At 41.0% G+C, this 14435-nt stretch overlaps 1 protein-coding gene across 1 annotated transcript; it reads left to right on the top strand.

Moving 5' to 3' along the window:
• The first annotated feature begins 542 nt into the window (after positions 1-542).
• On the top strand, positions 543-9715 carry LOC145778731 (putative pre-mRNA-splicing factor ATP-dependent RNA helicase PRP1). Its single transcript, XM_082590291.1, has 15 exons — positions 543-663; positions 944-1043; positions 1486-1656; positions 1997-2160; positions 2590-2785; positions 3115-3333; positions 3913-4080; positions 4762-4848; positions 5246-5395; positions 5649-5757; positions 5879-6070; positions 6817-6939; positions 7358-7548; positions 8056-8225; positions 8900-9715. Exons 1-15 carry the CDS (start codon positions 578-580, stop codon positions 9021-9023), a joined length of 2250 nt encoding a protein of 749 aa, XP_082446417.1. The 5' UTR covers positions 543-577; the 3' UTR covers positions 9024-9715.
• Positions 9716-14435: the final 4720 nt, after the last annotated feature.

A 14435-nucleotide genomic window follows, 5' to 3' on the forward strand; every position in this document is an offset into this window, starting at 1 on the left:
AGAGCTGTAGGGTGTCAGGTCAGTGGCTTAGTGCAAAATAGTAGGTCTACTATTTTTGTTTTAGTTTCTCTATAAAAGATGTTTTTATGCATATTAACAGTGAAATGTGTAGTAAATATATCAACGCATAACTTTGTTAGGTGGCAGATGACCTGTTGGGCCTTATCGGTGCTTGTTGGAGTCGCATTAGTTTGATTTAACTTTAACACACAGCCAATTAATCAATAAACGGAATACAGCCACAAACAAATTTACCACTTTTTGAGCATTTTCTGATACTGGTGCATTACGAATTGCCATAGAAAATCTCCAATGAAAGATAATGTAGTCTACTGTACACTGCCAAGCCTTCACATTAAAAACCACCAAATGTCCAGTTATAATCACTCTTTGCGAATTTTAATTGAATCATCATACTATGTGTATTCATACATATGTCGGCACGTTGTCTTCTTGTGTGGCTTATGCTAATACGTGTGTCCAAAATATTTGCTGCTCATCATCTAAACTTTTTTGCATTGTGTTTTTTGCAATCTAGAGTACTGGTGTTGTAGCAATAATTTTTGTTTGTCACAAAATGTCAAAACGCCATCGCTTGGATATTGGCGATGATTATGGAAGAAAGAAGAAATCAGATCGATCAAAGGATAGAGATAATGATAGGTAAGTGGCATTGCATAATCTGGTTCAGACGAAAACCTTATGCATTCCTTGCTTCTCTATGACTTACAATCACTGTGCTGTGTTTGTAGATGCGCCAAGTGGTAATTTTTCTGCAACAGCTCTTGTGGTTCAAGGTGGTTTGCCAGCTTTGCTTTATGTCCACACCACATTACCAGGTTACAATATTTCTCGAGTTTAAAGCAACAAACTCATCTTCAGACGTTAACATTTCAGTCATTATGTGTGTAAACTGTAAAGTGTTAACTGGTCTCACTTCCAGGTATCGAGATGACCGCAATCGGGATGATCGTGATCGGAAGTCGTCATCATCACGATCTTCATCATCTTCTTCGCTGAACAAAATTGCTGCTCCAACACCGGTAGTTTGATGTTTCATTTTAAATGTGCCTTAAACATGCCAAGTCATTTCTCTTGGCCTCTGTAACAATTTGACATGTCACATCCACTTGTCTGCCAAACACATCTCAAACATTTCAGGAATGCCTTGGTGCTATCATAAGAAATGTTTTTATTGGCAAATGATTATTTAGTGGTTTTTGTTGCACTATCATCTTGTGCCTAGGTTTGCTTTAAAACATGGCTTCTTGACTTTTTAGCCCTAGCTGCTCTTTAGACTATTATCACATCAGCTATATTGGTCAAACCAGATATTTAAGATGTATATAATTGTGTAATGTAGTGTGCATTTTCTTTCTATATAAACTATAGATGTAACTTTCGCTGATCGAAAAGGTTGATTTATCAGAAGTGTAGTTGAAGTGTTTGTGAAACTACCACAAAACGTTGTCTGAATCATTTCAGGTTCCTTTGAACTCATACACCAAGTTGCCATACACCCAGAAGTACTACGACATCCTGAAGAAGCGACTGGGGCTGCCTGTATGGGAATACAAGGAGACGTTCATGAGCTTATTAGGAAAACATCAATCCATAGTCTTGGTGGGAGAGACCGGTTCAGGGAAGACAACACAGGTATTTTCTGATAGTACTTTCCTACATTGTATGTCTGTTGTATGATATGTCTTTTGTAGGAATATATATTCAATTTTATCATTCCAAATGTCATTTTCTTCATTTATGCTATTTCTAATTCATCTGAACCCTTACCAGCCATACATATTTGTTTATAAGTTTCCATAATGCTGGCATAATTTAATGTTTTTGTAACGTAACAAGTATTGTCCCAGTCAACCTCTCTGTCACTGTACGGTATAGACGTAGCATGGTCTGTACTACTTGAATAGCAACTAAAATGCAGTTAGCTGTAAACTTGTGGTTAATTTTTTTATTCTAACTTTGGTTCGACGTTCAGATACCCCAATGGTGTGTCGAGTATGTGCAGGCAACGAGGCCCCCCGCCTCGCGGAAGAGTGTCGCTTGTACACAGCCCCGTCGGGTGGCAGCAATGAGTGTCGCTCAACGTGTGGCTGAGGAGATGGACGTCATGCTTGGGCAAGAAGTCGGATATTCCATTAGGTCTGTAATTATTACGTACCAATGCTTTTTGACTGATAAACAGTAGATTACTGACCATGAGCTTGATGTACTGTATATACCTTATTTCTATACCGTACCATAAAGTCATAGAATAGAGATAAACGCATCTACTCGCAAACCTGTGGAAATATTCTGTGTGTGAAGTCAGTCTTAATTGATATTTTCTGATAAGTACAATTTGGATTTACTTACTTGGCTGCTAAATAGCATATTCGATCTCTGTAAGAGGGGCTAAGGATGATATTAGTTTTAATGGTTTTGGTCTGACAAAGTTATGCTTTTATCACAGTTATGCAACTCCCTCATTTCTCAATGCTGCGCTATGCAAATGATTTCATTGTAAATGCGGCCAGTTTAAAAATGTCTTGAAGTGGCGTCTCAGTTTTCATGAAGCAAATCTTGGTTTAGATTCGAAGACTGTTCTTCACCCCGAACCCTCCTCAAGTATATGACCGACGGTATGTTGCTGAGAGAGGCCATGGCTGACCCCCTCATGGAGCGCTATGACGTCATATTGCTTGATGAAGCTCACGAGCGCACTCTAGCAACCGATATCCTTCTGGGAGTGCTCAAGGAGGTTTTAAAACAACGACCAGATTTGAAAGTAAGTGGTTTGATTGGCTGCCATGATTATTGGGGAACTGAAGTAGCTTTTCCGATGCTTGATCCAGGTGGTTCCGCAAACTTGTACTGCTTTTAAACGATTCAGGCGAGCTTTGTCATCAAGATTGCTAAAGTAGAGTTTCCGTTTGAGTTTTCTACGAATTATTACATCCACTAGGTATCGTTAAATGAAAAATCTTTGAACGTCGCTGCTGCACCGCACAAATTTAAACTCATCTATGACACGATTGGGCTTTTAGTAGGCACAAATGTCTCAATTTAAAGTGAACGAAAGTTTTGATGTTGTTCTGACGTTGTATTTCATTGCAGATCGTTGTCATGAGCGCCACTCTTGACGCCGGGAAGTTCCAACATTACTTCAACGAAGCCCCTCTCCTCACCATCCCTGGCCGCACCCATCCTGTCGAAATATTTTACACCCCTGAACCGGAGCGAGACTACCTGGAAGCCGCGATAAGGACAGTGATCCAGATCCACATGTGCGAGGAGGGGGAAGGAGACATGCTTCTGTTTCTCACCGGGCAGGAGGTACCCCCTACCGTTTGCAAACTTGCATTGACGGTCGTCCGTGGATGCAACGAAGCGATAGACCGAATTGTTTCGTACCCTTGGCCTCGTCAGTACCATAATTATTTTGACGCTGTTTATTCATCCACTGCAGCTTATGCAGCAACTACTGAGCGGCATACATTGCTCACCGATATAGTTGGCTCTAATCTTTGTGAGTTCATCTCAGGAGATCATCACTTGTTTGCTGTTAGTAAACTGCTGGTCGTGTTTATAGTTTGTATGTCGCTAGGTGACCAGAGCAACGTTAATGATCCCTTTTAAACAAAGCTTATCTGTAAAATCCGCTATGAGCTGCTAAACTTAGTGGCTATCCCCTAATTTTGTTTATACATTTGCTGCGGTTTCTGCGATTCTCTTGATGTAGTAGTAGTCCAGTTTTAATCCGGTGTGCCCGTTACCGAGGGTGGCCGGATTCACCTCCAAATGATGATCTTGATGCAAAAAGTGATCTTCAAAGTTGAAAGTTATAATCATCTTCACTTATTTGTCATCCATTTTTTTTGCTTTTCGTCATCTCGTTACGCTTGACTGCTTCAGGAAATCGATGAAGCGTGTCGCAGACTGAAATCTGAACTGGATAACTTGGGTCCTGAAATTGGGGACTTGAAAATAATTCCCTTGTACTCCACTTTGCCCCCTGCCCAGCAACAGAGAATCTTTGAATCTGCTCCACCAAAGAAACCCAATGGGGCAATCGGCAGAAAGGCAAGTATCACTTTCCACTTTGTGTTGTGCATGTCTTTTCTTCGACAAATTATGTAGAATTAGTGCACAGTGCTGAGGATCGTTCATTTTCACGAGGTTGGTTGAACTTTTAAAATCAGATTTAAAAATGTCCAAAATATAACTCTATATATAAAATGTGGATTTATATTATTTCTAGAATTATTTCTATAATAAAATATAAGTCTTGAGGAAAATTTTTTGTAATTTTCAATCTTACTGTCGGCTGCGTAGCCGAGTGGTGAGAACGTCTGCACGACGTTCGAAAGGACGTGGGTTCGACACCGCTCCAGAGCACGCGGCTGTGTCTCGGCAAAGACACTTAATGGCAAGCCAAAATAAGGGGAGCAGCTGACTCCAAGACTACATGTCACTTCGCTGCTTCCTGTTATCTGTTGTATCGTATCTGTGATCGCACTGTACTGCATGTTATCGCAATGAGCGCAAATAAAAACATTATTATTATTATTATTATTATGAGTCTGAAATGACTGTTTTCTAAAATAAATGCGTTAAAAATAAACAGCAAAATTATCAACTGGTTAAAACAATCATACTTGCTAGGCTTATGATTCAAAATAATACGTTTCAAAATAATACATCTTCAACTGTTCAAATATAGCTCCGTTGGTGTGTGCATAACACTGTCTATTCGTCCACTAGGTGGTAGTATCAACAAACATCGCTGAAACGTCACTGACCATCGATGGGATTGTTTTTGTGATCGATCCTGGCTTCTCCAAACAAAAGGTAACAACGATACCGACAGAGTTGCCAGATGCTGCCTAATACATGCGGTCTTGCCACAATGGCCACCAGATTGTAGATTAGCTTTTTCCCGCTTTCCTTGACGCTCATTGTATTGTTGCGTCATCTTTTAGACTTCAGTGAAAGCAGCCCACGCTGAATCGATGCCTTTCGGTGTTTAGGATGTGTAATTCGCTCTATTTTGAAATCGTGTCGTGCAGGTAACTTCACAAAATGCAACGCAATAATTTTCGACAGGCGGCAACGAGAACGATTTAAAAGCAAACCCGAATGATTCAGCATCCATACATCTTCTGCTAACATGTCTCGCCGCACCCCTTAATGGTGCCTGCATCTCTAGCTAAGAACCCCTAGGTTACTATATTAGTCTCCGTTTCAGGTGTATAATCCTCGGATTCGTGTAGAGTCTCTTCTAGTTTCCGCTATCAGTCAAGCGAGCGCCCAGCAGCGATCGGGCCGTGGCGGCCGAACACGTCCAGGGAAGTGTTTCCGGTTGTACACGGAGAAGGCCTACAAGACGGAGATGCAGGTTTGTTCAAGGATGGAAATTTTGTGAGGTTTAGACACAAAACTATGTTCGTATAAATTATAGTCATGTTCTGGAGCCAGTATTTCTTTCCTGGTTTCACTTAAATTTTGTTTTCTTGATTCCTGACTTCGTGCGATTTAAATTAAACCACTCACTTAACTTCTTTTTGTTTTGTTTTAATTGAAAAATTCCTTCATACATTTAAAGCACCGTTGCACAAACTTGAGTTTTCAAACACGAACTTCCTTCTCAGGCGAACACCTACCCAGAGATCCTCCGCTCCAATCTCGGATCTGTGGTTCTTCATCTCAAGAAGTTGGGGATTGATGATCTTGTACATTTTGACTTCATGGATCCTCCAGGTAGCGCTATAAACATCATGCTTGCCACATTTTTGCTACTTGCCACTTTAGAAGTTTGGTATTCTTTTAATAAGCAAGTAGTTTATATGTTCTTTATGTTCAGTTTTGTTTTTAAATTTAGCTCCGGAAACTCTGATGCGCGCCTTGGAGTTGCTCAATTACTTGGCCGCTCTCAACGACGATGGGGACCTCACTGAATTGGGGGCGATCATGGCCGAGTTCCCCCTCGACCCCCAGTTGTCGAAGATGTTGGTGGCTAGTTGTGAATACAATTGTTCCAACGAGATTCTCAGCATCACTGCGATGCTTTCGGGTATGAAGAATAATCTTCTTAAGCTTGCTCTTTGTTATGAGATATTTGTAGCCACCTCTCAAATTTGAAGTATATCGTACGTTTGAGGAGTTGCCTTTAACGGTTTAAATTGCATTCTATTCACAGCACGTTTCATTGCGTCAAGTTATTACATATTTAAACGATATATATATTTTAAAATTATAAAAACTGTAAACTATCGAGTCAATCAAACTTTATACTTTCCTGTAATTTCAAGATGTTTGCTTTTAAACTATCAACTATTGTGGAGCTTTTTAAATATAGTTGTTCTATTGTCTGCATTGTAAAGCGCCAACAGCAACGCGTATCAATACTGGATAACGCGGTATAAAACACATTTATTATAATTACTTGGAGATTCAATGTCTTAGCACGTTCGTAGCTTTAATCAACGGCGAATTTTATGCACAGTTCATACCAACGTGCAGCTTTAAATTTGACTGGAGGCCGATCTGTTAGCAGCCAAAATTGCTAGAATAAGTTGATAGTTTGAGTGGTAGTTAATTAAATAGAGTCTTTGTTTATATTTTTGTGTGCTTTTGAGCCACCTTTGTGCTATCGCCACCAAACCAATAATGAACTAGATTTATATATAGATCGCTATGCTTAATAAGTCATACATCAAATCGTGTCTCATTAATTTAGTTTAGTATTTAGTTGCATGAACTAACTTTTACGGGCGCGACGCTGCCACCTCTGGCGCGTCCCCTGTTGTGATTGGCCAGTTCCCCAGTGTTTCGTGCGCCCCGGTGATTCAAAGAAACAAGCGGACGAGGCCAAAATGCGGTTCGCTCATATAGACGGCGACCACCTGACTATGCTGAACGTGTACCACGCCTACAAACAGAGTGAGTTCGATAATGTTATCAGCTTCTTCATCATCATCATCTGTTTGTGCCGCCTTTAGTAGATGAAGCCCGGAGCTTGTTTCCGTTTGCAGAATCGGTCGATTCTTTTGTATTTTTTTTTTCATGATTAGCTTCATATATCATCGTCGCATGTGAAGTTTCCATCTATCTTCATGTTGCTTGCTTCATCGTTGTTTACGTCACAAATGTTTACTTCTACATTGTGAAGTAAGCAACGATCATGCTGCTGAAAGCGAAACGCAATCTTTTGTATATCTTCATATTGTTATGATTGTAGGTCTAATAGTGTAATCCTTGTATATATTTAAAATTCACCGTAACAGTGTTTGATCAGTTGATCACCTGAACCCCGCGACTGGAGCCTACTTGCAACTTCGATGTGCAATTGTCTTCACAGATCAGGGCGCCCAACAGTGGTGCTTCGACAATTTCATCAACAACCGCTCGTTGGCGCAGTGCGACAACGTGCGCACCCAGCTGGCCCGCATCATGGACAGATTTGCGCTTCCGCGACGGAGCACCGACTTCACCAGCCGGGATTATTACCTGAACATTAGGAAGGCGTTAGTTGCTGGATTCTTTATGCAGGTTGGCTGCTGTTAGGAAATTAAAATCTTGTATTCCATACTTTGCCGATCAATCAAGTTTTCTCGGCATCATTCCACAATTATTTATTCAAAGTACAAATAGCAGATAACATCGCATGTTAGTTTTATTGATGTGGAAGCTACACCATGGAGGCACCGACAAAAATATGCGGTTGTTTAAATCAAGGTGCCCTCGCGTGCTGCATGTTTATTGTTTATCCCAGATAAGGTACCAAAGTTAAATAGAACTGCCAACCAGTAGGCTGAACTGAAAGTATTACGGAAGTAATAATTTTTTCCTGTATTCTGTAACTTGAAATCAGCATGGTTGGTTTATTAAACTTTACAAACTTCGCAAGCTTTTACCCCTCATTTGTTGTGCTGGTGCCACTCGTCTTGTGGATGCCACTAAAGATGAGCAATTTACTTGATTAAAATTCACGGTAAACTCTGGTTATTTTATCAACTTGAACTCAACCTCTGCAATCCGACACTTGTGTTTCACTAGGTGGCGCACTTGGAACGCACGGGCCACTACCTGACAGTGAAGGACAACCAGGTGGTCCAGCTTCACCCGTCCACCTGTCTGGACCACAAGCCTGAGTGGGTTCTCTACAACGAGTTCGTACTCACCACCAAGAACTACATCAGGACTTGTTCTGATGTCAAGCCGGAGTGGTAAGTCATCAACGGAAGCCTATCGATGACCCACATCAGGCCCTTCGATGGCCCACATCAGGCCCTTCGATGGCCCACATGAGGCCTTTCGATGGCCCACATCAGGCTCATGATTTTGTTATTGTCTTCACTCTCGATTCCAATATTTCCTTCACCAATCGCCCGCCTTGCTTTGCACAGTGGCTCCTCTTATTCCGTTGTTTATAAAGTGAATGTCTTACCGGTTTTCTTATCGAGCTAGTCTCACACCAAACCACCATGAAGTGTGCTAGCGCGATTACATTGGTCTGTCCTTGCACGGCGTCTTTGAAATAGTGCTGTGGTTTGCACGAAGAATTTGTTTCAGTATCTTGCGACCATGCACAATGTTTTTTGCTTGGGACCAAATTTCAGTCTCAAGCACGGCTCAAATTTTGCGTTTTGTTGCGTCAACTTATCTGTAGGCAGCTGCAATGCTACGGCACTGCTATTACCATGGTGAGAGAGAGATGTTTTTTTATTTGTCTTTCCAGCACGAGGAAAAAAATCGAGTAATTACACAGTAGAACACATATACTGTAATATGCAGGACTGACAGCACTGCGTAACTTTGCGGTTTCCTAGTCGAGAAGATGATCGAATGTGCTTCTCAAAACGTCATATCCTGTTTGACGTCATGATGTGTATTCTTGCAGGCTCGTGAAGGTGGCTCCCCAGTATTACAACATGAACAACTTTCCCCAATGCGAGGCCAAGCGACAATTGGAGCGGATCGTGGCCAAGCTACAGGCCAGAGACCGCGCCATGGGCGATCAGTGAATGAACTTTTAAACAATTCCATCGTTTTTCGTTGATACATTGTTGTTGACCTTGATCGTCATGATTCGACGAGGCAGTCGCAAGCCTGTGAAATAATCAAGGAGGGCTTAGACATGGAATGGGCCCCCTCTAGCTAACTTCTTTTCTAGCTACTTCGTTGTTCTCTTAATGTTCTTTGCCTCGGACTGTGCAAGATGTTCAAAGTCTTAAAACTGCCAGGATGAAGCTTTCAAATAGGCTTCGTTCATCTTTGGTTAGCCACGTCTAAATTAACCACTGGACAAGTGCTTTGGTGTTGGACTGAATTTGCAAAGGCACAGTGGCAGTAGGATTTCAACACAAAGATTTGATACGTTCATTGCAATTTTTGAACCAGTTTTGATTTGAAAACAGGGTTGAGAAATATGTGTTTTGTGATCTTGACTGTAATGATAATGAATTCATTGCATATGTCCACCAGACCACCACGCTTTTATTTATCAATCTATGAGTATCACCAAACTACCCAACAAACCATAATTCCACCACCTGGACATTGCCAGGACTGCACTAGATTCTAACATCGTGTGATGAGTCAGTGCAATTTAATTCGGTTCCACGGCGCTTTCTGTGCTGGTTGTCTCTGTTCGTGTTAATTTGTTCGCTCAATCGCCTGGAATACAAATGTTGAATGGAAGCGTCCGTTCACATGAGTGCTGTAGTTGTGAGCTTCAACTAGCAACCTCATCCTCTGGTCTGCAGTTACTTATCGTGTACTGTCTTCTATCGAGTCTTCTAAACTTGGTTGATCTTGATACACCACAGATTGACTCATTTTTTTGCGACGGAGTTGTAGGCCTATACTTAAAAGTCCAATTTACTATAAGGGGTGGCAAGCTGAGGGTAGGCCTACACAAGAACCCGTGTTGTGACCCCCCCCCCCCCATTTATCATAGTGTGTTGGGAGAGTCGGTCACATGGTCGTTAGACGTTAAAAAAATACAGCAGGAACTTTTCCTATCTGCGTCGAACACTTCAAGTGACGTCGTCGGAAAGAGAATCGCGCAAACCTTTATATGACGTTTTATTGTTTCACGCCATAGGGCTGATAAGGTAAGGAAGTGTTATGAAGAACAAGATACGAGAAGCAAGAGTGAAAATGAGCAACCAAGTGAGGGAATGTACCCAGCAGACGTACGTATTGCAAACTTTTGAATAGGAAGTAATATGTGGCATATCATTGCACTGTAGGCTAGATACTGTGTGAACGTTGAATTTTTCAATTCAAGATACTGTTGTAACCGATTCCTCGTTAAAATAAGACTGGTTGACTGTTGCTGCGTGATATGCCTCGTGCATTGATTTCAAAAATAGCTTTCGACCACTGTTGTATCTTCCGCGTGGTGACGCGCTCGAGCTACCGATAATTCAATCTATAAATGAAATCATCATCTGGACACAGTTTTGACCCAACAAGTGCCGGTGGTAAAACTTCTATAAAATTTGCAATACCTTAGCAACTGAAATGACTTTCAATAAACTGTCTGGTAATCTGGCACATACAAATTATTTCTTGCAGGAAACAATTTGCCCCGATCGCTCAGTTGGCTCCTCAATAATCGGAAACTCTGTCGATCTCGGTAGTTGGGCCTGTGTCAATGCGTTTTTCAATAAAAAGTTGGTAAAAACTTCAAACGCAAATGTAAAATTCTAAACAGTGATGCGAACCACACAGCTAATTCATTTTATTTACTATGATACATGGCCTTGATTTGCATACAACGTGCGTGGTACTTTGCATGTAGTTCGCCTACAAACATGAGGTCACCACGTCTGTACGTGACCGGGGTATTGCCGCGATTAGCAATTTGTCTCCATCTGGACTTGAGTAGGTTTCCGTCAATGAATGATTTTCCAGCGTTTGATCAGCGGCAAGGTGCTCTCGCGCCTGCTTGCTGCAACGCGTTGCAGTTTGCAAATTGAAACTGCAATAATTAACATTTGTAGGTGTAGTGATGTATGCAGCAAATCGATGGCGTAAAGTAGCTTTGTAACATAGCTTAGCGTTTTTTATTTGGACACTGACATCTGACAGTCTTTTTAAACACACGGAACACTAGATTTTTGTCTGGCAATTGTTATTGGTGTTTGTGAGGGCGTTCAGGGTCGAGGAGTAGTCGCGGAAAAGTTCATTTTGTGAACATAAAATCAAAAATTAACATTTGTCATAGCAGGGTGGAGTAAAAAAAATGGAGTCTGCATGCTGTCAGAGTTTCAAAATCGTTTGGTTATCAATTTTCGTCAAAGCTTACCGAGTTTGACAAAGTGAAGTTTCCGCTTGTTGTTGAAGTTTTGTTGTCGGGGAATTATTCCATCCAGTAAGTGCCGTTGAATGAAGAGCAGTTCATGCGTTGATCAAGCGCAAACCTCGAGGGTCGAACCAGGGTCGCGTGATCTTGTCGTTTCTTAATGCCGTGAACCAACCGAGCTATAGAGGTGGAATGTTCGCTGGTTTTCCATAGTGGCAGCTTCATACATAAATCAGGGTGGCCCAAAAAGATGCGTACCCATGTTTTATTCGATTTTTTTCACATTTGGAACACATCTTGGGAAAGCCATAAATTGACTAAAAATTGATAGAAAAAGCTGAAACTCTAGTCAATGGTCTTCCATAAACTGAATAATGTGTGGTTGTAATTTGAAATAAATAGCTTTTCAATCAAAGTCACAATTGAAATTTTCATGGGTACGCATCTTTTTGGGTCACCCTGTACTTGGGCCACAAGCAGGCCCGGATTAAGGTCAAATGGGGCCCCTGTGCTAATGAATTTTATGGGGGCCCTTACCAGCTTACGTGGAGCGTAATGGAAGTAAGCTGGTTTCGCTTGCAGAAGAAACCGAGCCTTGCTTAGGCTAGTTAGATAACTTTGAAATAGCACGTGATCGATGATTAAATAAGCATGTGCAAATCAAGTCAACAATGTTTACGTTATAATGGATGCAAAATCACACACATTAAATCAACGAAACCGTGCAAGGGAAAACATTGTAGCAAGGGACCACTGTTAGTACTGCACACTACACTGCAAATTGCAATGAAAGGTTATTCTGAATTTCTATTCTAAACTGCTCTTTCATTCACTACTAACTACCAATAGGATTTAGAAAACAAACATGAAATTCAGTCGAACGACTTTTTTCTGGCTTTCTTTGCTGCAAAGTCTGTAAAGATAGCATCAAAATTGAGAAGTCGCAGTTCATCACATTCTATGCTGAGAAGGCTCAGATTAGCCAACCGCTCTTGTGTCATTGTAAACCGAAGTACGTTTTTGATTCTTTTCAGCTTAGCGAATGATCTTTCTCCAGAACAGTTAGTGACCATCATACAAAGAAACAATCTAAGAATTGCTTCTACATTAGGAAAAGCAGCTTCACCTTAATTTGTCATTCTTTATTATCTGGTACATGTTTTCATGACTAAAACTTGCTTTATTTCCATAAGCCTTTTTAAGATACAGGTAGAAATTCAAAAGTTCACCAACAAGACAGAGATCAACATCAGCAGGAAATTCTTTTGCTAAATTCATGACACTCTGTAAAATCTGTTCCTTTGGTGCGTGAAGATCAATTAAAAACGAGAAATTCTTAGCAACTCTTTTGTAAATTATTGTAATTTGTTATTCAAAATTTGTCATTTTATTTTATGTATTTCATTTTTAGGAAAAGTGGGGCCCTCTGTCTGCGGGGCCCCTGTGCTTTAGCACACCCTAGCACAATGGTTAATCCAGGCCTGGCCACAAGTCAGACATTATTTTACTAGGTGTCGCCTTCACCAAACATTCCCAATCATGTGAAGGCAACAAAAGCCCTGATGATGTCACCGATCAGCAAAGGTTGACGACTTTGACGCGAAATACAGTATGAACAAATTAGGAATAAAAGCTTTCAGTTCAATTTGTTTAAGGTAACTCTGTGTTGAATGTGCTTCTTGTTGAATGGAATGGCGCAACTTCTGGCTGACACTCAATCCTCAAATCAATCTTTTTTTTATGTCGATTCAACGTCTTCGGTTTCCCACCGAGCAGTCTGTTTTGTTTGAAGGGTCGCATGACGAAAGTAGCCACTGAACCTTGAGATTTAAAACCTTTTAGTGTGAAGTTACGTGTTTTGTGTTCACTGCCAGCTGCAAAAACAATCCGAATAGGGAAGAGAAACTTTTCGCAACAAATTACTCACTGAAAGACTTTGCATAAATGAACGGGCACAAAGTGGTTTAAGATAAGTACTGGTAGTCCTGACATTTGCTAATGTAAAGTTTCAAATAAATTGTTCTGGCTTTGCTACAGGGTTTCTCCCTTAGGAAACTGTAAGAAAACTATTCAGTTGGCAAACTCATTTTTTCAACGTCTCCAGACTTCAAAACGATGTAAAAAAATGAACAGAACTAGTTACAAGACCACAAACACCTCTTGAGAAATAATTCAAGGTTCTTTGCCATAACTAACACTGGGAGCACGTGTTCTCGAAACAATGTAACGTCTAGTAACATTATTTCGACGTGAACTATACAAATGGGAAGTATCTCGAACATGTCACATCAAAATCGAATCTTGCAACATAAACCAGCAATAGCAACCGACGACGGCAAATCAGCCGATTTTTACGTTGAATTAACGTTTTGCAAACATTGGATCAATAAAAAAACGTATGATTTGCCTTCCAGCCATCTGAGAGTTGATTGAATCTTGCAGCACCATTAATGTGGTTTGAACGAATCGGTTCGTCACAAGGGAACACGTCTTGAGAAGAAGACGTTATGTAAAAACGGTGAGACCCATACTTGCATCCAAGTATCGAGGGATGAGAAGATATGGTTTCCAATGTTAAATTCTCTTCAGCACAACGTTTTAACGGCATAGTAAAATCTTCAGTAGGTCAGTTAAAGAATGCAGCAGTTAAATTTAGAAACTCCAAAACATCCGTAGGCCTCCCTATCAGGGAGTGCGGGGGCAGTGCCTCCCTACCAAGGGGCGCGGGCAGGCGCGGATCTAGGAGTTTTTTTTGGGGGGGGGGCAGAAAATGTGAAAATAAATTAAAAAGTAAGAAAAAGATAAAACAGATATGAACAATCAGTGGCGTAGCCAGGAATTTGGAGGGTTTTGACGGCCAGCGGGCGAAGCCCGACGGCGTGTTCGCCAAAGGCGACACCCAGCGACGGGGGGTCTGGGGGGCCTCCCCCAGAAATTTTTGAAAAATTACTTTGAATTTGGTGCATTCTGAGAGCATTTTCAACAAAAATATGGGTATAAATATTCCTGTAAAATGGTGCTGTCCTGTGGCATAGCAAAAGGATAAGATCATGTTTTCCTCGGCATTTTTTCGGTAATATAGCTATAAGTCTCTATGTTTTCTTGTTGCCAATTCCTGGCTGAG

Source organism: Aplidium turbinatum, chromosome 10 (genome assembly GCF_918807975.1).
Source record: "Aplidium turbinatum chromosome 10, kaAplTurb1.1, whole genome shotgun sequence".
In the NCBI taxonomy this organism is placed as follows: Eukaryota; Metazoa; Chordata; class Ascidiacea; order Aplousobranchia; family Polyclinidae; genus Aplidium; species Aplidium turbinatum.